The sequence below is a fragment of the Chelmon rostratus genome, chromosome 9 (assembly GCF_017976325.1).
Source record: "Chelmon rostratus isolate fCheRos1 chromosome 9, fCheRos1.pri, whole genome shotgun sequence".
Classification (NCBI taxonomy): Eukaryota; Metazoa; Chordata; class Actinopteri; order Chaetodontiformes; family Chaetodontidae; genus Chelmon; species Chelmon rostratus.
This window is the reverse complement of record NC_055666.1, coordinates 23,492,709-23,516,817: the sequence shown is the minus strand read 5'-3', so window position 1 is coordinate 23,516,817 and position 24,109 is coordinate 23,492,709. Positions and strand designations below refer to the sequence as shown.

Here is a 24,109-nt window from a genome sequence, read left to right as displayed (position 1 = left end):
CTATTCCAGTCCAGGCTGTACCACTCCATATTTCCGCAGGTGTTTGAATGACACAAACTAGTCAGCAATAAACATCCAGATGGAGAAGCTCTTTTCAGGGGTTCCTCAAGGGCTGCTTTCAGTCCTCCTCTCTTTTTTATCCTTGACACATATGGGGATGATGTTAGATTTCATAAAGTGTCAGCTACGCAAGAGACATTTTCACAGAAAAGAAGAGATGTGAGCATTTCTGGAATAGTCAGAAATTAAAGTAACAGTAGATTACAGGTGGCCCGTATGGGTTCTTCAACTAAATCCAAGGTTTTTTGCATGCATACATTCATCGTCCTTTCTGACTTTGAGGTACGCATTGCATAACATAGGTTTTCTGACTTGGGCTTTTTATGTCTTTGTATGTTCTTTTTATGTTTTATCACTCTAAATAAGCATGTACACACCTACAGCCTAAAAATGTTGATTGAAAACGTTTGAGCTTCTGCATACTTTCACCTCACATAAAATTACTGCATGATAAGTAATTGCATGATAAATATCAGTGAAATGGCTTCATCAATCTGATAAATCACTTAATTAATGATGGTGGTGGACGGTGAGTCTACATAAGGGCACTGAATGTAATTATGGATTGGGTCTTTAATGAGTTTTTATGTTGGTGTATTAAATGTTGTCTCAGAATGTAATTTCAGAGTAATTAATAGTTCAGGCAATGTAGTCTTTTCTTTCTAAAGGATAGGAGTTTTAAATATCTAGACAATGCATAAAAGTTCAGATTCACTTAGATTGCATTGTCAGGGAATCCGTATGCTTTTCTTCACCTCAGTTGCTTGAGTAGAGTTCTGCCTTATTGACAAAAGATGATCGTGAATGAAGACGAGATTTACGCAAATTACATTTTGGTGTGAACTAGCCCTCAAAAAGAGCACAGGACAAGCAAATTCACAACCTTATCAGCAATTGAAAGTGCCAAGTGCGAAAACCATGGCTGCCACCCTCGTGCCCTAAAGTGCTCTTTATAATTGGAGCGCTCTGTGATCTCATTTGAAATTCTCGGATGGAATTCCCTCACCCTGGCTTACTTGACTCACTAGAATGTGCACATGAAGGGGCACAGGGAGCAATTGTCCCTGCCCTTTTAGTCGTGGGTGCCCTTTTAAAATGGCAAATCAAAACTTCCTTTTTCTTCATCCTTTTCCCATATCTATCATTTGACCAAAGACAGAATGGCCAAAATTGTACCTTTTTGCAGGAAAAGTATGAGAAAACAGTACTTTGTGCACCCTGTCCCCTAAGTGTTGTGAAAAAAAAAAACATAAAAAGGTTCTGTTATTTTCATGTTGCAAGCAGAGTCTTCTGTTAAAAGTATCCTGCTGTTGTGTGATTTTGTACTCTTAAAGGCATCTAAAAAACTTGTAACTTTTCAGCCAAAGAGAATTAGAATACATAATACATAATCAAAACAAATTTCAAGGTCGTAGTCAGAGTTTGTTATGCAGTTTGAAAACCTTTTGGGAAAGATTTGTGTTTTGATTTAAAAAATAATTTTAAGAACAGGTAACCCCTGCTCACTGCTACAGCATTTTAAGAATCACCAGAGTACACAATGTCCTCATCTTGACTAGACTCTGTATAATGAATGTGCAAATCTTAGAAAATATTCTAATATTCTCTTAAAGACCAGCAATATTAAAGATCTGTCGACAGGTAGACACACAAGTTCTACACTACAGCTTCTACTACTACATCCTCTTACCAATGTAAAGTATTTTGGAACATGTAGCTGTGGTACATAATGTCTGTGCTACCAGAATAGATCCTGCGTAATTACTGAAGTCTACATTTTTATGAATAAGTAAAAGCTTAAATGTGTCTGTGTGTAGCTGCTAATTGTGAAATAGGTGTTTTATCTGACTAACCAGCCAATGTCCTATTGGCTGTGTAGATTAAGCTTCGATTTGAAACTAGCTGAAGCTTTTTTCTCAATAAGCATTACAGCTGATTATTCCGTCAATGATGTGTCTCAGTTCATTTAGCTCAGGGTCTGCGGAAAGCCGCTGAACATGTCCATGGTCCTCTTTTACTGCGGTTGAATAGTCACTCACCACAGGAAAGTGACTGCAAAAATCTTAAGTAAGAAATGAATCAAAAGCTTGTGTGTGGGGAGTAAGGCCAAGTAATGAGATGTGTAAGATTTAGAGTTAAAGCATTAAAACCAGAGAGATTTGTACTGTTAGTGAGTTTAAGTCACTAAGACCAGCTACAGTACTCCAAGTCAAAGCAAGCCAAAAAGGAGTACTAGAGAGTCACAAATATTTTGCGTTTCAGTAAATTCTTCCTGCGGAATCTGTGTGCCATGTTAAGTGGTTGTTACTAGCTCAGTTTTGATATGGTTTAGATTTAGATGAACTATAAATTATAAAACACTTAGAAGAAAGAAAGAGGAAAACATTTTGCAAATTAGATCTAATAATTCAACAAGCAATAGACAGTTTTATTGTGCAGGCCACAGTTATTTGTTACTTGCAGTGTTTCCAGGATGCACTAAGTGTATGCCATTACAGGTGACTCCTAAATTTTAGGCAAGTCATCTGGGAAGGCACTGATCCAATGGACAAGGCATGATGCATAAAGCCGTCTCTTGTGATCAGCATTTTGACAGCTGATCTAGTATGATGGATGTTTTACTGCCAGGGCCATGTAGAGGGTGTTGAGTAGGATCATGCTTTAGCAGGATGATGAGAAAACCTGCACAGTGTTTGGGGCCTTTTCACCATCGATTGTGACAAAACCTCAGTGAGTCTCAGTTTGGCTATGATAAACTGACAGCTAATGCTGCGTGTCTTTCATCAATTTTGACATTTGACACAGAATTTAGATTGGACACGTAATTTTGACTCATTGCAGAGATTATATCCAAACTTTTTAAAGTAGAGAATAGATAACGTAAGAACACAAAGTAAGTACAGTTATTTAAGTGCTGTACAATTTCAAGATGCTTTCACTCTGTATTTCCATTTAGTGCTACTTTATGCTTTTATTCCACTGCATTCCATAGATATTTTTACCTTTTAAAATTTACTAGAAAAAAATCAACACTGCAACAAACCTGTCTTCATCAGGGTTCAGACACTAGACTACAAACATTATGAATAATGTATATATCCCTTATAGACATTCAAGTCAAACTTTCAAGGTATTTGGTAACCGATGGTTCCCAAAGTAGGCACCTGGGAGGTCCTAAAAATGCACCAACGATGTTGCAAGATTTGTGTTTTTATTGTGAATTTCACCACCAACACTTGGTGACATTATAACTACATTTACATTAACAACACAGCTTATTGTACTTTCAAACATCTTAATGGAAGAAATAAATTGTAAACATTGAAATTATATTAAAATTCTGCAAACTAATGCTGTTATGGCACAGCCAAGATTGGTAACGTTACAGCTTAACTGTGGACTAAATGACTGCCATTAACCTAACCACAACACACAATTTTCTTTATTTTAATTCACTTGTAATCTGCAAACAAAAGTGTTTTTTTTACAGTAACAGTTACAGTAAGGGTGCTATGGTTTAAAAACAATAATCTGTAAGTGCAAACTTTATTCCAGAATTGCTTTTCCACTTACATTGTGGTAGACAAATTGAATTGCTGCCTGGAGTGTGTTCACATGCAGACATTTTTTGAGTGAGCACAAGTGGCAAAGTTCTGGACTTTGACACCTGGAGTCCAGAGTTATCATATGTGAGGTTATGTTTAGGCAGCAGAAGCAGATGCAAGACTAAGGTTAGGCAAAGATCATGGTTTTGGTTTCAAGTTAAGGAACATTTTGTGTCTTGTGTTTTCAACTTTTTCTGTATCAAAACAGTCCACGATCTTTTTCTAACTTTAACCAAGTTGTAACCAACAGCATTAATTGAAATACATACAGCAAATTAAGTACATTGTCAATGAACATTTTGCTGCATTTTATTAGCATTTTTGAGACTTGTCAGAAATGTTAATTATCAGTATTTTTCATCTTGTGGATAAAAAGCACAATGTGGGTGGCAGTACTGTGTGTGTCCTTCAGAATGTGTTTGTTTTTGCCAATGAGTTGTACATTTTCTAGGAAAATAATGAGTTTAAAAATTGAAGAAGAAAAAAAAGAGTAGTGATTCTTCCTTAACTGAACATTAACTGTCATTCAAGGTTATCAAGCAAGAAGGTCTGTCCAAGGATGTCTCAGAGTGCACATTGTTCGACCTGCTGAAGTACAACGATGTCAATGACGATGAGCACCTGACAAAAGAGGAGTTTTACACAGCTTTTGGTGAGTCCAGTGAAGCGTTTGGTGTCATTAGAAAAAAAACACATTCCACACAGGCACCGTATCATATATTTGTGCCCGCATTTACATAAGTGACATGAATAAGATGTCACAACTGGAATTCTAATCCGCTGAGTTTCAGTCAGTACTTTTTATATCTACTGATGTTTTTATTACATGGGTTGAAGTTGATTGGTAGTCATCACATTATCTTAGCCCACAAATGTTGTGACAAAAGTGTCTGCATCATTTTTCACCGGTTAATAACAGTGATTAAACTGTAACAGAAAGGGTAACTTGAACCCACCACAACAAGAGAAATCAGTCTGCACTCATGACATCATTAATATCCATACCTTCATTTGAAACCTTAGATTCTACTGATATACATTCTTCTCCTCTGAATGCTTTTCTTTTAATATTGGCATAAAAGCCATCTGTCTTAAAATGTATGTACAAACCTTGTGTGCTCCATAAAAGAAAAATATTGCCTAATTAAATTTTGATTGTTTTTTTTTTGGGGGGGGGCAACTAGCTGTTGTTGTTAGCATCTGAATTGTCAGACTGGTGCGTTTCATTGGAAACATGCATCATTGCAAAGTTGTGATGATGATGATAAACTTGGAATAGTGTTTGATATCTGGCCAAAGGTATACGTACTTTGACCTCCAGATTGTTGCTGTATTGTCAGTCTTCAAATGTTTAGTCCACCTGGTTAGATGGATGCACATGGAGATGGTACCAAATGAAGCAGATAAAGACTATTGCGAAACAATGGTTCAAACTCCTCCTCATTATGCAGTGTAATGATGACAGGTACTCTGCCATATCTGAGTTTGACCAACACATGTGCACCACTTTCCTCCTCCTCCTTTTGTTTCCTCCTCATGCTCTCTTTCACGGTTCCTCCCTGTCTGACATTTTCAGTCAGCTCAATATCCTCTGACAGAATATCCTCTGACATTTGGCTGGCTTCACACATTTAGCAGTGGGAGAGAATTCATAATCAACCTTCATTTCATCGGCCCTTTGTCTTTAAAGCATTTCTTAGAGCAGACAAAGTCACGAGAGCAAATGGCAAAGCAAGAAGTCTCATCTTTTACTATTCTCCACATCATACGTGAATGTGAGAGCGAAGCCCTTCTGGCAAATCACAAAAAAAGTAACCCCAGCCAATCTGGGGAGAGCTGCGATTCCTTGAAGACTTGAGTTACTATAACTTCAACTATTTCCTTTTCAGTCTTCAGATATTTTTTGCAAGCTTCCAGCTTAACTCCTCACAAGGAAATTGGATATTTAATGCTAGTAAATCTCCCCTTCTGTGGTGGAGTTTCTTTCACCTCCTCTTTTTTTTTACTTCTTTTCCGTTCTTTATCCTTATGTGCCACTTAATGTTGTTATTTAGCAACAATGGATAACTGGGCAAATATATAGATAACTGATTGCATAAGCCATTTTATTAAACTTTGTGAGTGGAGATTGCTCGTACAGAAAGTTGACTATTAATTGAGTATGGGATTCAATCAAGAAACAATATGCTTGGAAGTTTTTTGTGCCAACAACTCAACTTTACACAACAATTTTGTGCACACTAGTGAAGCGCCCAAAGCAATTTCACCTCTGTTCACCCAATCCTGAATACTAGAGGAGCATTTTACATACTTGGAGGTCATTGTGGTTTTCAGATGGTGTCTTCTTCACTTTATTCATCGTTAAAGCTACTTCACTCTGCTAAATGCTTAGGTGCTTCAAAGACAAGCCCTCAGTGTGTCTGTGTGGCAGCTGAGAAATAAGCGCTGATAAAAAGGTCAGAATTTCACCTCCTCTAGAGACCAACAACTGTACTGATTCAGTCAAAATCTATCCGTCTAACCAAGGGAGATAACAGTCGTGGTACAAAGGAGCTGAAGCTTCAAAATACACAAAAAGTCCAGGATTAGTCAATACGTTATCACCAGTCTTCTGGTGGTAAGAAAAAAGTGTGTAGATTTACTTGTTTTACTCACCAACATGGGATTTAAACTCATCCAGCTGAAAGATCACCTGTATCATCACCAGTCTGTAATTATCTAATAACATCTATAAGATGCACATTAGGATATAAATGCTAATTGAGATAGCATTACATTTTATTATGTTATTGCATCGACAAGAACATACAAGTCAATCAGATTTACTGAGCATGGCCAATCTATTTTATTACTCATGGTGTTCTTCCTCATACAGATATAAAACGGCCATATAATGTACCATAGTTACAGCTGCATCTTTTTTTTTTTTTTAATGTGATGGACCCAGTGCACAGCTGTTGATGTAATGCAATTGCAGGTATCTTCAATTGTAACTTGAAACGTAGCCTTGAACATTTTTCACTGACATGTTGGTTGCAGATGTAGCCAGGAGAATCAGCAGTGCGGTGGAGTAACATGGGCATCTGTTTATTCATTCGACCTCTGGACTATGGTCAGCCTGCCCGAGGCAAAAATGCATTGCAAAGTTATCGTTTTTCAGTTCATTGGCAGACATAATCTGTGAGTGGCAGCTATAAAAATCTATGCAAATACCTTAAGCGCAGTCATAAACTGAGCAGCGTCATAAAGTAAATCAGTTGATCCGGTGTGTCCACAATTATGGTGCATCTTGGGAACGAACAGCAGTAAATTCAGAATGACTCCCCATGAAAACGGCACCTGTCTGACTACTCTGCTAATAAGGACCCTTTGCACACCTTTGTGGAATATTCAAAGCGTGGCAACATTGTTTGTCAGGACAGAAGATAAGACTCTAATGTCCATGCATTATTCATTCCTCCTTTGCATAGACTAGAAGGGGGTTGAGAATCAATTTGCTTCAGCTAGCAGTAAGGAAACTGTCTGCCAGAAGTGATGTCTTTTAATTAGATGATGTTACAGATATGAATGATGTCTGCCACGCTACTGATAGTCAGCGCCTTGTCATCGTTGAATAATTTGGTGAATGATGGCCTAGTGCATCATGGGTAAACAGATAAGATGTCATCTATCATAAAGTGTCATTAACTTTTTGTAGGAGAGTGTCCCAATACATTGGGGCATTGACTGTCATACTTTAGCATCAACTATATGCAGTAGCAAAACAGAACATGGAGCTTATATGAGGGAAACCTACACTGCTGCAGGAAAGTAGGCGCAGTAGTGACCTTGAATATGTTTCACTCAAGCATATACCAAAGTTTTGTAATAGATAATTTCTAGTTTAGTACACTACATTAATCAGTTACCCTACTGTATATACTCTACAAATAACAATACAAGCTATCTGTATCTGCTCTGCATTGATGCTACATCCAATACTTTCTTCAGTCAGATATTTATTGTACATCATAGGAATAAAACCTTAACTCTTTATTGCCTTGTTTATTGAATACAACATTCAACGTAAACTTATGTTCCTTAGAACTTGCCAAACAATAAGGTGTGATCAGGTGTGAACAATCCTGCAAGAGGATAAGTGCCTGGTACTCCCCACCAGTCATTTAGAACTGAAGAAGCCTCTTGGACTAGTGGTGAAATGTCTTCTAGAACCTCATGCAAGTCCGGTTGCCTTTAAAGCACTTAGAGATTTTCAAACAAGCTAGTAATCACACTTATTTGTAACGTGAAAGCTGAAAAGACAGAAAACATACTGTACATGATATGGATGAAACCGAAGTGCAGTATTAGTTCACAAAGCATGTTGGAAAAAGGGATACAAGTGCACTCAAATATCACATTTTGCATGTTTTTACATATGCCCCTTGGTCTGGAGCTGTGCACACTGGCAAAACAAGGTAGTTAAAACCCCTTTTGTGCAGTCAGTGCTGTGAAGGAGGTCTGTCATCTGCAGCAGACGAGTCAGCATCTGTGTCACTATGAAATAAACTTAGGAAAAGGTCATGTTCACAGTTTGCCACAAGTAATATCTCAACCTGAATGCAAAAAAAGAGTCTGGAACATTATACTCTTGATCCTAAGGTTACCCGTGAATATATTTGATTTCTGCCATTTCAGCCACTGTAAGCAATGAACAGCGTGTAAAAGTTAACACTAGGTAACATTGGCTAGGTTGGGTAGTATTCAGACAGAGGGGTTTAAAAACTGGTGCACATGAGACAGACTGTGACCGCGTCCTTGTGCCAGTGTGCTTTATAAGCCCTTTGAAGTTGGCTGGACAATCACATGGTGCTTTGCCTGTGCACCACACAGTTTAATGTTATTAGTTTGGGTACACCTACTAAATGCATTCTCTAAGCATCTAGACATGCTGCTTCACAGACAACAATGAAAATGAATGTGCAAGTGCTTGGAAAGAATCCTCTTTCTGAATGCTCCCTCAGGCCTTTTTTTGGCTCAAGTCTCATCCCCAACAAAACCTCTTCTTTGGGGACATACACAGCAGACTTGCTGTGCACCTTACCTTTTTTTTTGACACATATGAAAAGGCCCTCAGAGTGGCTATATTTAAATACTAGCAATCTAGTCTACTTGATAATACTACTTGTACTTGTACTACATTGTTGTGACTACAGTAGTAGTTATTTTGCCTCCAAAGTGTATCTGTCAGTAGTTTATTTATTCTGTAAACATTTAGCTCAATCACAGTAATGATCTTAATTGTACTTTTCTATCAAGTAGAATGATAATGCTATTTGTGCTGCACTGTGGGACATTTCTCACTCCTGCTTGTTGTTTCCTGGGTGCCAAGATATTGATCTGAACCCTGACACCTCCTGACAGAACACATAGCCAGGAGATACAGCTCTTTGATTTCTGCTGAGGCTAGAAGTCTTGTTGTATACCTGTTATATTCCTGAGGGGCTGGTGGGAAACTTAGATGGACAGTAATGTGATTCATTATACTGTAATGTTGATGTGGTCTTCATATAGTTTTTAGGAGTTGAAGATCGGGACTGACATTGTTTTTTAAGACAAGTTAATGAGTTGTTTTTAAGAAAAAGGAGCATATGCAGTACATCAGATGTAGGGTTAGGGTTTGATGTCATTTTGCCCAAAGATTACAACAAAGTGACACTAACCAGAAGGGCATTTGGCCTTGGACAAGTCCTGGGGCCAATCACAAGGACACTTGGGGCATACTTGGGTTGTGACGTTAGGACAAATATGAGTCTCATATCAGGCCACAAACATACTGTATCTAGGGTAAATACTTTTGTTTTTTTAGAAGAGAGCACTTGAGCACAAGTAAAAGGGGCAGGGCTGGTCTAGTGCTAACGGGTGCATAGGATTTAGGCAAATAAAACTATTTTATTCAAAAAAGAAACCAATCCCAGCACAAGGAATGTTTTGTAGCTGTTATGGATATTTCCATCCTATCAGATGATCTTCATCAGCAGATAGCCTGTGTCCAGTTGTCAAGGTCAGTTGTAGATGTTCAAAGCTGCATTGTTTCCAGGCACTGTGAGACTTCTCATCCATGTTGCCTTAAATGCCAACATGTGATATGTTTAAACCTAAAGCTATTAATTGAGCCTTATAGTGAGATTATTTTCTCAACAGCTGTTTCTAAGGTTAAAATGGTCAAAGACATGGGTAAAAGAACCTGTTGTTGCCGGTTATGGTTAGTGTTTACCACACTGACTTTACAATAATCAAATGCTGGTTTACAAAAATGTATATACCATCTTTTTTGAGTGTCATTGCAGGGAATACATCAATTTTGGCTGTACAGTTATGGTTATCTTCTTGCATTTCTGCATTTCTTTGTCTATTTTTTGTTTAGTTTTATTCTGTTTATTTTATCTTCCTTGTCATTGTCTTTACTGTTGTAATTCAAGACAGCTCTATTCTTTTGTGTTTCCAAGTCTGGTGTAATCCCTACATTTGCAGAAAGTTTGCCAAGCTCAGAAATGAGTTGACTTACACTCTGTACTTCTGTAAAGATTATAATTAGACATCCAAACCAACAGCCGGGCCTCCTCCAGGGAAGGCTCCTTCCATTAAGGCAAGTTTGCTGTTATTCGGCACCCATGGCACTGTGACAATTAATGGATACTCAGGCTTTTACTTGTCAAAACCCCTGCTGAGCATTCCATTCACAGGCTACAAGAAGTGGTGTTAAAATGTTTTAATAATTCATGGTTAATTTTCCAACATATGCCTTTCTATCTCCAGAATGTATTAGAGAGATTTAAAAGAAGTTGAATTACTTTTTTAATACTAAGTTGCCCTCAACTGAAGTACAAGGGCCAATTTTCTCAACAATCCTCAAGGGAGGATTCTTCTTTCCTCTTGAACGTGATGACAAAGTGAAGAATTTGTGTTTTTTTAACACGCTGTTTTTTTGTGGGGTTTTTTTTGCTTGGAATAGAACAAATTATTCTATTACTATAGGGTAATTAAATCAAGGCCAAGACAGTTGAGCCCGACTGGCTTCCACTAACTCCAGGCTCCTCATATGTGTTGTATAGTATACATGTTACTTAAGGTTTGGATCTCTCTAAATCTGACAGGTTTTAAGGCATTGCTTAGTAGAAGACAGCTGATGCGTCACTCAAGACAAATTGAAAAGTTTCAATTTTGAATGAGGCAAACTAGACACTCAGAATTTAACACTTTTGTTAGAGTTTGTTGAGGTCTTTGAATGGTCTAGCAGTTATGTATACAGTTAAACCAATGAAAGGGGGCTTTTATATGTCCAGCTGCTTTAAGCACCGCTGTGTGGTATGAAAAGTCCTTAAACATGGTAAGTGATGTGTTTTTACATTCTTAGTAAGAGCAACAGCACAGCAGTGTTTAAGTGTGAAGTGCTACATCTCAAAGAACACAATTAAATTATGGGAATACAGAAAAATAAATAAATAAAGGGCAATCCACACCAGCAGCCTTTCCAACAATCCCCAATCGCTCCCATGAGAAATGCATCACTGTGCAACAAAATTATTAACTAAGTGGATAATGATCAGTTAAGAGCCCCAGTTTTGGTATGAGCATCTCAATTTTACTATGAAGATACAGAGCCAAGGTGAATGTATACTTTTACTTGAAAGCAATTTTTGTCCACTGAATCTCTGATGTTACTCATCTGGGTGAAGACAGTTTGTCCAGCCGCTGTCCTGCTGCTGACAGGGCAGCTGGTTCTGAGGACAGTGACGCTGTTACAGAGGTCTACAGATTTTTGTAAATTCAATGAATGAACGCTTCAGTCGTGCTCATACACCACTGACGAGTCTGGTTTACATTCACAGTAAGAAGAAACCCTCTCTCTCAGAATATATTTTAGCACCCCTCTGACTTGGAGAGGTTCAATGTGCTTTTCAGGCTGTCAGGGTTGTTTAGCAGTTCAGTGTAAACAGATTGCCGCATTCATCCTCTTTTCTCAACATTTACCATCTCCTGTCATCAAGTTGAAGGTGTTGGCATGTACCATTTGCAGCCGTGCAGCCGTTCAAGCGTACTGCGATGCTGATGCGGGTGTAAAACTAGTAGAACGTGCATGCAGTTGGATGAAAGCACACTGTACTGTCCCTCATTCTGAGTTTATAATGGGTGAAGTTGATTGATGCACTTGCTAAATATACTGCCCTCTCAAAGCACACAAACATACAAATACGTTTCTGATATTAGAATAGTGAAGGAACAGACATTACTCAACATTAAACCCTCAATAAATTAAAAAACAATACAGTCTGATGTAGTTTAAAGTCATGCAGGCGTATGTGGTTGAAATACGATAGAACCATTAAATCATGGCCTCTCTTATGCTATAGCTTAAGTACTCTATGATTTACTTATTGCAGTAAGATAGGGGATTTTTCATTAGTTGTTTTCCACAAGGTAGCTGTGATAAAATTAATCCAATTAGAGCTCCTCTTAGGCTCTGTTGCATACTAATGCTGGCCGTCCCTCAGGATCTCTCCCAACAGCTGCTTTGGAAAGAGACTTGAGGCTGATCAGCCAGAGGTAATGCACTCACTAAGGCCATTTGTTAATGTTTTACAGCCATCTTGATGTTTATAATGTTTGTGGGAGGAGAGAGGAAGAGGGTAATAATTATCCTCTCGTCTTTTACCTAGCACCTGTAATTTTTGCATTTTTGAACTCGTTATAGCAATAATACTGCAGAAGCCCAATTATTTCTTCTAGTTCTGTAGATGCAGAAGGATGAGAGCGGAGATGCTGATAGATACTGAAAGGCTGGACACTGTAGTCGTGCCTAGGGTATTTTTCTTGGAGTGGGACTGTTCAGAGCATTATAAAATAATCTTGTTTAAGTGGAAAAGCTCACAATCCACATCAAAGGTAGTTCCACCATCAATATGATGCCAGTTCTTTGACTTAAAGTTGAGCTGCAGATGTCAACAGACATGAATTTATTTACATTGATGAATTCAGTTGTGCAGATGTGGAGAGTGACTGTCTCAGAAGATGTTAGCTGAAGTTATTACCTTCAAAGATGCTCAGAAGATCTTAATTACAAGTCTGTGATGTTGAGATAACAAGACTCCAACGTTCTGTGTATCTACTTTAGATGTTCCTGATTTGTTTTCTCTGTATTTTTTTCACAAGTAATCAACACTTAATAGACAAGAGAAGTGCTGGTTAGATTAAAGAACCCATGGGCTTATGAAGGCATTTTACAAAAAATCCTAACAAGCTCAAACTATAAGAGAGCTGAAATCAAACTGAATCAATACAGAAACATAAATACATTTTGTATGTTCTTACAGTTTTTCACTATTTTATTTGGTTGTTTAATGTAAAGCACTCTGTAATGTTGTTTAAGATGCTGCTGTATATAAAGTTCATTATTATTAACAAATTTCAATTTCAGTGCAGGACTTGGAAAAGAAGCTCCCACTCTATTTGACAGGCCTGTTATGACAATATAATAGTTAATTGATGCAGACAAAAGTAGATCATATAAAGTGGCCTTACATAACATCAGTGTTGGATGGATGTGGATAGAGTGCACATCTAATATCAGTTTGGTAAAGGTAAAGGTGAAGGACAAGAGCGTTAACAGGAAATTTCAAGGTAGTCCACACTTGGAATATTGCACGCTCCCTTAAGTTGGATATTTACGTAGGCAACATCTCTGTGTGAAAGAAAAGCAGCCATCACATGCTGCAGCAATTATCGCGAAATGATCTAGCTCTTACATACAACCACATAGGCTGTAACCTTCATAAAATATACATTATAATATGCTACACGTTGTTACAATAGGGTTCTATATGGTCTGCTTTTCTTTCACATGGGAGTTCAAATTTGCAATGTGCAGACCTCTTTTTCTTCTCCTGAATACAAAACAATCATCAGGGTTGTGCTAAACATGCATCCATTTGAACTCCCTCCCCAGGTTTCCTCACTCAACATCACAGTCAGGTTATATTTTTTGCTTTTCTAAAGTGAGTTGTGTTTCTGCTAAGAGGTGAGTAGAAATACACCCTAGAACAGCACGAAGGTGTGATCTCTCCCAGTCAACATGTGTGTCTTTATGGGCAATGAAAATCACCAGATCAGTGTTTTGTTATTGTTGCCTTATTGTACAGGGATCCGCTTTGTTTAGTAGTGCGACGAGTGGCAGCAGTTCAACATTAAAAGCAAAAATAAGTATTTTCCTTGGGAAAACAAAGGGAGTACGTGTGTTGCTGCTTTCAGACTATTTTCTTTCTCTGTCAGACATTCAAGTCCACTGAGTCGCACGTCTTTGGTATCAAAAACAGAAACTGCATTCTTCTTGCTTTGGGAGAGAGTTTTCACAAATCTACTCAACGATCCAAGATCAGAGGATGTTCACATGAATGTGTATTCTGTTTTTTCGGGTGTTTTTTTCACCCCCTTTGAGTCTTTGCATATGGGCTATGAATACTCAGCATCAGGGAAAATACTTTTATCTCCACTTCAAAATGTCAAACTCAAAGCAACTGGGGGTACACAACCGTTCAGCCCTGGCAATATTGAACATCATTCAGAGGGAGAGAGAGGGAGTGTGTTAGAGGAATGAGAGACTTGGTGAAGAGAGACAGAGCGAGCAAGCATGTGTTGGAGAAAGAGAGCGACAGAGCATGATAGAGGATGGCTAAAGGGGGTTGGCTAAGCAACCTTGGTGCAATTTGTCTTCATGCAGCCGGCCCCTTGCAACGTCCTGCAGGCCCGTGCTATTTTCCCTGACAAGCTTGTCGCCTCCAGTGCAATAGGTGATTTACCTCTCGCCGTGGCACTGACCAACATCCCATTCTGGGAGCAGAGCAGAGTAAATCAAAAGTCCGGACTTCACCGTTAATCACTAATTACAGGTTGGACGGTGAAGGTTGATCCTTCCCAGGAGGCTTAGCCCCCTCAGGCCTCAAATCAGACCAAAAAGAGGAGCCAAGGCCACTTCCTCCTCTGATAAATCTCTCACAGAGGAGGTGCTGGGCTCAAAGTGTTTGAGTCGGCTCCAACTGCCCAGACTCCCATCTCTCTGAGGAGTTTCTCATTCAGGTCGGATACTAGCCTTCGCTTCCTAACTCCCTCCCCTCCATCCTCATCCCCTGGCTAAAGCTATGATGGAGCCTGCCTAGCTGTCTGTCTGCCTGCTTTCTTCTTTAAATTCTCCCTATAACTTCACACATTTCTATTCCCCGAGGGATCAGCGGCAAATCGGGTTTGTTGCTTGCACCGTATTCCGAAAGCATTAAGATACAAGGGGGCTGTAATTGAATGGTTAGGGAGGACATTATTGAAGGAGATTTTTGTCAGCGTATCCACCCGCCACCACCTCAGCACCACGAAGAGCACCAAGTGGCTGCACGGTGTGTTGATCTGATGGCTGTGGTGTTTTTAGTGATGAGGGAGGATCGTGAATTAGCATTGCGTGACTGTGGAAGATCCACTTTCCTTGATTCTTCACTTTCTGTATCAGGCCTGACTTATTGTGTTTTTCTGTCCTTGCGGTGTTGTCCTCTTATTTCCTTTTTATGCATTTTTCATGGACTTAAATTTGCACTGAAGATGAATGTGGAAAATGTTAGACCTTAAAATCCACAAAATCGACTGGATTTGAAAGAGAAAATTAGGTGATCAATAAAATTATTAACTAAACTGTGCATTGTAAACATCTGTTATATGGATGTGTGCAATGCACAGTGTATAGACAGACTGCCTGGTTCAGCTAACCTCCTGTGCTTGCTACAGTTGTGTGCACTGTATTTAGCCATCCCAGTGGGCCTGTGACGTCTTACCAACAACACCCACAAACAACAGTGTCAGAAGGTCTGACGCTCTTTAGCTCAGTTTTCTTTGAAAGGAGCACTTACTCATCTCAGTTTATGACAGTTTGTGCTTTAGCTCTCATGTTTCAGTTTGGTCCTTCTTGCCAGATGAGAAAAGTCCACTAGATTTCATATTTGACTAACAGGATGGCTCTACAATGTTGAGGTTAGGGCGATTTTCTTCTGCAGATCCACTTTGTGGAGGTGTTACAGTGAGTGTGTCCTTACTTTTAAATGAAGACAGCAGCATATCTGTTAGCCACACCATTTTGTTTGTCAAAGCTACTGCTCTGCTGAACTGAACTAAAGCTGCTCCACTTTAGCCTCATTGGATGACACTTAACAGGAGGCAATGTTTTTCTTTCTCAAAATTTTTCATTTCTCTCTGGCCATGTTGGCTCTCATGCCACCCCTGCAGACTGCTGCGGTCATGTCTGACATACAAACATCTCTTAACTGATCAAACGTGTTCCTTCAAATCATTCCTGTCACATTATGATGTCCACAGGGGAAATGTTTCAGTCGCTTTATGAAGTTGGTTATTGCTTTTCATGTACCATTTCAGGATTCCTTTTCTAGTTCAATACAAGGAACAGGTTATGTTCATGACAAGATGACTCTCCCTCTCTGTCGACCATCACAAGATATTTTTATCATCATCAACCAATGAAAGAGTCTGACTAATGGATGAATACATTCATGTTTGCTTTTTAGACATGAAAGGCTGATTAATGAATGTTTAAACTGTTTTCTCATTGCTTCCTGTGAGTGTGGATGGTTTGGTATACATAGTAAAAATAAAAAAACAAAACAAAACAAAATAAAGTGCATCATCGTCAGTTAGGCTCCTGCATTTTTTCCCACAACAGAACAGTAGAAAAAACTCTAGCCTCACAAATTACAACAGAGTTGGATCCGCTCTCCACTAACAGTATAATCATCTAAAGTTAGAGTTATACTCCACTCAAGAAGAGATGGCTGTTATTAATCCTCTAATTTTGATGTAATCCTGGCAGAGATTTCCCCTAGCTTAAGCAAGGTTTCCTTGGGCCAAATGATAGATTAGAAGTCTTAACTTGGAGCTTCCCACTGGAAGGAAGTATGAGTTGTCTCACGGCTTCAGTCCGATTGGCCTGGATCTAACAGCCTCGCTGAGTTCACAGTTCAAAGACGCAACAAGTGGACCAAACACAGCAAATAAGTGAGAAGGTTAAAAAAAGCATCCGGACACTGTTGGTACAGGGCCACTGGAGTCATGCTGTAATTTAAGGTGCTCTCATCCACATTCTCTGGGCTGTGGCAAGTGAACACTGTCTGCTGGACCTGCTCTTTCATTAGGTTTTGTATTTCATGCCCTTAGGAGCAGAACAAATTGAGTCTCTGTTTCCTTTTGCCCCATTGCTCATTACCCAAGAGAAAGATTAAAAAGCATTCTCTCACAGGCCATGTTACATAATACCACCAAAGAATGGATGAGTGTACATTGTACTCATTGTCTCATCAAAATACTGGACACACAAAAGACGTTAACCAACCATATCCATGCTGCCCTCTCTCTAACCCACCCTGTTTTTTCTTTGTGGCAATATTTGCTCTCAGTAATGGGAAAAAAACGTAGAGAACACAACCACACATCTTCTATCTCATACATGCTATAACCTGTGCAATATTACATTATTTTTTCCTTAATATTGACAATATATTTTTTATAGTCTTTTGTATAAAATGTACATACACATACCTGTATAAAGTCAATTTCTTATTTTGTATTTTGTATTTTTATTTTCCATTGCCTTTGCTATTGCTATTTTTATTGATGCAGCCTGTGACACCAAACATCTCCAGCTGGGGATAAATAAAGTTGATCTTATCTCAACTTATCTTATCTTATACTGTATCATTATCACCAGAAACATGTTTTAAAAACTTTTTGCAAGAATGTTGAATTGAGCAAAGCACTGGTCGAGGTCTAGGTCTGTGTTTCCGTGGGGAAACTCTCTGCTAGTGCAACCTTTTTTTCCATGATACTTTCATCAGAAAGGATGCACTCCTGGGCTTTTACAACAACATGAAGAGCCCAGCTTGTTTTAAACTCTCAGAACACTGAGCATGTTAAAAATACTCCAACTTCTAGTTACAAAGCAGCGCGCTTAGGCCAGCAGCACTGGTGCCTCCCAAAAGTGTCTTTTTCTGTAGCCGATAGCTAAAGAAGAGGTACATAGCAGTGGACCCACGGTCCTTAGAGAGACTGATAGAGAAAGTACGACTTCCATTATAGTATCATTACATAAATTATGCAAAGTATTTACAGAACATTTAACTTAAATCCTTCCCATTACTTTGCAAATTGCAATAATTGTGCTGCCTCAGTGCATCTTTAACTAAAAAAACATCTGCCTCTATAGCACAACAGCAGCTAATTGAGACACTCTTGTATTTGTATTGTTGTTTTGCAGGCTTCATTAAGAGAAGAATGTGGGCAAAACATGAATTTTTGCATTGTGAAGTGTCTCTGAGTTTATCCCTCTGAATTATGAGCTGTTACAAGAAAGACAGGTCCATCAAATTTCAGTTATATGAAGTATAGGCAGACTCTGACTTGAACACCCTTATTCCCTTGTTCATACTAACTTTCTTAAATTAAAAGTTTTACAAAGGATTGGAATTGTTGGCAGCAGTGTAATTAAATGTCTCAAAACTTAAATTGAGTCAGCCTCCTTCTCATCTAACTTGTGTAATTTTTTCCACTCGCCAACAGATGTGTACCTGCTCACCCTTCCAGATGACCAGATAGTGAGCATCACCACTCTAACAGTTGGCCAGAGCGCCGTGTTGACTTGTGCCATCACAGGGGAGCGGAGGCCTCCTATACTGTGGAAGAGAAACCATCAATATCTGAACTCCTTGAACCTGGAAGACATCAACGTAAGAGCCGGCTGTCGTCATTGTTTGATTCATTGTTTATAGGTGGCTAGATTGGCAGATTAGACAGATATATAGATATGTAGTTGACACATAGATGCATAATTGGATTGATAGTTGAATGGCTCGAACACATTGAGTCCTCAGGTCTAATCATTGCATTTTCAGGTTGTGAAGCATCATCAATTCTTAACGACTATTTCACAGCCGTCCTCTTTTTTGCGAACGCTGTAAATTCCAGATAATTTTATCCTATATTTCTTTCTCATCATATTTCAACTTTATTTTTTTTGGCAGTGGCTCAGATTGTCAGCACATTTTATTTGACTGTTGGCGCTGGCTTTGTATTGTAGGTCTGACAGTAATCCAGGATGTCAGTTTGTGTTCTTGGTGTCTGTGTTTGGAGACTGCTGGGAGGGACAGGGATTTCAGACAAAGAAAGAAGATGAAGGGGGATACCGAAGGGGTTCAGCCCTAGAGGAAGGACCTACTTTCACAATTTGGTGAAAGACCATATGTGTGTACATGTCTCTCTGTATGTGTGTTGATCCTGAACCACGGCCCCAGACAGCCCTCTGTGTCACTTTCATCCACATCAAAAGGAGCAAGGACACTTGTGTGGGGAGGTACAGAAAAGGCAGACCTCTTTTGCCTTAGCCTGTTCCTCCGTGTGTGTCAGGGCTGACCAAGATGAGTGTGATACTGCTGTGCATAATTAAGTTAACACTGTCGCAGTAGATAAAGGGAGACCCAGCGAAGCCACTAATGTAACATTAAATGTTGATGACCCTTAAAATGAGTAAGAGGCGCCCAGCTGTCGCCAGTCATCCTTGGCACCATCAACTGGCTCTGAACTAGAGCGTTGGTTCTGGTTGTTGGTGATGTGTGATTTCCCATAAAGACCGGCACCGGCGCCATGAGGTGATTTTTAGGCCATGCATATTAGAGTAACAACTTTCCACCATTCGCTTTTTTTTTTTTTTTTAGCCATTTTCTAGAATATATTATGACTGCTTTTAAGCAATTTGTGGCTGAAAAGATGTATGCAAGTGCTGGGTGTGACAAAAAAAGAAATGTCAAGTCAGATTACTTCTTGAGAACGTTCTGAATATCTTTTGGGGGATTTGTGGAAGAAAAAACGGTGCAAGGTCTTGTAAGGTCAACGGCTTTGATCTATCTTTCAAGTATTTCTTATTCCAAGAAGTGTGTTACTTCTTTCTTTTCTTTGCAGATTCAATAGAAGTAGTTTATGTTTTATCTCCTGATTTCGCCTGAAGACACATAGCAGAGTTCGGTGTCCCGACCAGGGGTGGTCTTTGTCTGCTCTTCACACACAGTCATCAGTTTCCTGGTGACTAATATCAGATCTTGCACAGGTGTATTTTCAATTCAGATGTCAGCTCAGGGATGAAAGCTTCTGCTGCCAAATGCTGTTCAGTATATCCATTGTAGCGAAAACAGCTTAGTGTGAAGTTTGCTGGAATAACGGCAGCTAATAGAGCGAGGACTTGAAATTACTTATCCTTCAAGATTGTTGGGCATTGCTTTAATTTTGTATCAGAACTTTTCAAAAGTGCCCCGTTTTCACCTTTCACTGAGGAATCATACAGCCTTCATGTTACCCTTTATTGAGACAGTGAAAAGAAGAACAGGCTGTGTTGGTAAGTAATCAAAGCTTGGCCTTTTGTGTGTTCCAGCCATCCTGGAGAAAACATCAAAATAAGATTTCAGTCAACAGATCTCATAGCCTAGATAGAACAGAGCAGAAAGAAGGATGCAATTAACACTTTGCATTTTAATTAACCATGAACCACTTTGTTTCCCCCAGGACGTTCACATTGTCCTTATTTAATCATATTGCATAAAATTACACTTCCTCTGTCTCTATGGTACATACAGCATGTTGGGCTGATGCCAGTACAGCTTCATGAAGTGAGACTGAGTTCCTCTACACTTCTACAGGGACTAATCTGTCTCTTCAGACTGAGAGAACTCGCTGTACTTTGACCCTGGAGGTCTGCGATTGTCAGATTTGATTTTTTGTTGAGGTCTAACAAAGCCTGAGTTTACAACCTCTGCCAGTGCACAGATTACCTCCAGAGCAGTGGCACTAACACAGAACACCACCAGCAAGTGAATCAGCATGAGCGCTAACAGTCTCTTGTGGCTCATCAGAAAACTGTGTGCAAACCACGCAGCACCAAGAGAACCTACCAATGGAACTCGAGCAGCACACCAACGACGGCTTAATCCAGATTTATTTTTGGCTCTCAGACTTCCAGTCAATCATTGTTGTTCCTTCCAGAGAGGAGAATGGATTTCGTCTGCACCTGGCATCCACAGACTAATTCTAAATTGCCTTGCAGACAATTTCTGTATAATTGCTGGCTGTTAATATTTGTCAGTATCCAGTGCCAGCCTTAATTAGACTCATATTCCCGTGAGTACACATGGGAGGTTTATGTATTCTAATCTCGCAGGTCTTCCCAGTTTAGAATGTGGTATTTTAGAAATTCTGTCGACATTCAGACTTAGTAAATCGTGCATTAATCCCAGTGGTGCGCTTGTATCCCGGAGTTCAATAGAGCCTCTCTAAATTTTGACAAAGCAGCTTACTGTAATTCCATGAAGTTGACAGTTGCTGGCTATTGCATCATCATCCAAGGCTGTCAGTATTTCAATCCTCCCTGAGTGGCCGAACCAAAGACACAGCTGTGTTGTGTGTATGCCTGTGCGTGCTTGTGTGTTTCTGTGTCTGTGAGTGAGCGTGTGTGTGTGTGTATACATTCATTATTGCATTTGGGGATGCTGATTCTGTGGTCCCAGAAGTAGTTTGAAAGATGAAAAATGCATTTGATATTTTGTAATTCTTAAAAAGTCTGGAAATCCAACAATGTGAAAGTGCATTTTGGAGAAGTATTGTGAAGTTTGTACAAAGTGTTCATCAGCTACTTTGGGATAATATAGTTGGTAGTTGGTAAGACAAATTGCAAGGTCACTGTAAAAATATACCTGATTTAACACAAACATATTTGAATTCAGTCATGAAAAGGTTGAAGAAATGTATGTATGTTTGAAGACTGCAGCTTCAACAGGAATAGATCTAACATAGGAAGCAGTTTAATCTTTCTCCTTGCTTATCTTGTCCCCTGGAATAGGTGTTTTTATCTCCCATAATACTTTGGTGACTTATTCTGGTGGCTTTCACATTATCTCTGCATTGTGGAGACATGCCATATATAAAATCAAACCTGCAGGATTATTTAGAATATGTACACTCAGTTTTAATCATTGTTTACCACCTGCTGTCATGCTTTTTGTATTCTTCCTGTGTTGTGTCCAGAGGATGAATAGATGAAGCTGTGCAACATTATAAGGTGGATAACGCATGAATCTTACTGAATCACAGTAGCCTGTTTTATTATATCTTGAAGTTCTATCAAGGAGGGTGTGGGAGTCCAGAGCCACACTTGCGAACACTCTCTATATATAATAATCTATACTACTCTATTATCCTGATAGTAGCCCCACATTAAGGTGTAAACTGTATTTTGTAACATCAATATTTCTCACCACAACACCAGCAGTGCTGTCACCTGTCTGCTTTCAAATCTGTTTCTCATGCCTTAATGCCTTTATTGAACTAAGTTACTCAATGTTTGACCTGTTTTTCTGCCCAACAGATCCCGTCCCAGGTAGGCTGTGTTTTGTTTTTTGTCTTAACAGACTGACATCGCTTCACTCACTTTTTTGTTCCATTCACAAAAAGCCTGCAAAGCTAGTGAGGTTCCAACAGATGCATGATTGTTATTGCCAGTAAATCCTGACAAAAGACTAAAACCTAAATATGTGTTTGTCTAAACTCAATGCTTTGACTTCACCAGCCTGCCCGTGGCTCTCAGCCTCAAGCACTTTCATTCGTATTTAAGATGTAAATCTTCAAACACTGGTCACAAATATATACTTAATTATTTAAAAAGCTTAAATAATTTTGTAAACAGCAGGACAAAGTAAACAACAGTTGCTGTGGTCATGGTAATGAAGGAAAATGTCAACCATTGCAACTGTGTGGTCCATTTATTTGTTCTTAAAACCTTTTGGACAACGATGGAGCTCGATGACACAGAGAAATAAGCTACATCAGGCTTTGTTTACACAGACAATTATTGTTAGGATGATCAATACATTGTTGGTTTTAGTCTTTTCTTGGGATTTGTTGATAATTAAACAAAATAGAATATCACCAGACTTTTAGGTTTACATTTATTAATAGTTAAACCAGAAAACAAAAAGACTTTCTGTGTCTTGGATGAGTTGAGAAACTCGATTGTGAGAGTTAATAGAAAACGTTTTTGCACATCAGATCATAAACATCCCACATTTGTAAAGGGTTGGCTCACCCGAATTACAGAAAAAAACCCTGCAGGCATATATTTTCTCATGTAGCTCTGGTGGTAACAAAGCCATGCAGATGCTTTTGGTTTTATGTGACAAGATTTCCACCTCAACCTCAATAAAATGGAGTTGAACAGAATTTCTTGCAATGCGCACTGCATTAAAAACATAAATTCATCAGCAACATCTGTCTTAAGAAACTGTCCTCATTAGCCTGGGTAATCTCACACTATCTAGAAGTTTTGTTGGGACTGTTTCTTTGGTAAAAAGCAGTTACTGTGCAAACTGTTGACAATGAGATGTGTGGATGATACAGAGTAGTTGGGAACAGTGTTTTTGAAAAACACATGCCGAATGTTTTTAAATGTCACAAAGCTGTAAGCACCACAAATAACATAACATTTAGCTGCATTACATTTTTGCGGAGGCAGAAATGTTAACAGCATAACTCTCAAAACATTGGCAAATGGAACTGTGGATAGGTACCACCAGAGGTAAATGAGAAAGTGTGAGTTTTGTAATTTGGGTGAACTACCCGTTACATTAAACGCCAAACTACCTCCTATTTTTAGTTGTGTTGCCTTGATATGCTTTCATTATGGGGAAACATGTTTCTCTCACTTTCTGTGCACACCGCAGGTTATTTTCACTCAACATATTATGTTGTCCTCACAAAGTTTCATTAGGCCAGGCTGGAAACTTCTTCAACGGCCATTGTCTGAAATGCCTCGTCACTAGCAGAGGTTAGCTATCCAATGAGGTGGCTCTTTAGTGTCCTTTCAGAGGTGACCTGGCACTGGCAGTTTTATTAATTATAGTTTCTTGAGGGCTATGGCCTATTTGTAAATCCACCTCTACCTGCCCTTGTCTCCCTTCCCTCTGAGTATTCGTACTCTGGCCTGCTTTGTCTGCAGAGAGCTGGGTGCTGGGTGCTGCTGATAGCTGGGGGTGGTGAGGTGAGGTGGAGGAATCATGTCGACAGCCTCCGCCGTGGCTCGTTCCACCCCTCTGAGTTTCATTTCTCCCCCCATTCATTTTTCATTTAAGAAGGTGACACAATATGCTCTCAGCCCATGGGGGCCAAAACGCACCATCGATTTCCCCTCATATTGTAAAGCTCTGACGCTTCACTCATCCCGAGCCGTTACCGAGCTCGTAGGTTAGATCGGAGCAAACCAGGACGAACTGATAAACACGCCGTATGCCTGTAAACACGATGGCTGGCTCTCCTCGCTCATCTGCAGA

The 24,109-nt window shown here is 39.3% G+C and overlaps 1 protein-coding gene across 1 annotated transcript in view; it reads left to right on the top strand.

The window, feature by feature from the left end:
• The window catches only part of fstl5 (follistatin-like 5), a 163,779-nt gene that overhangs the window by 84,446 nt on the left and 55,224 nt on the right, over positions 1-24,109 (top strand). Inside the window, exons 6-7 of the mRNA XM_041944045.1 lie at positions 4,197-4,317; positions 18,306-18,472. Of these exons, the coding sequence (XP_041799979.1) occupies positions 4,197-4,317; positions 18,306-18,472 (288 nt within the window). The remainder of the gene's footprint in view (positions 1-4,196; positions 4,318-18,305; positions 18,473-24,109) is intronic.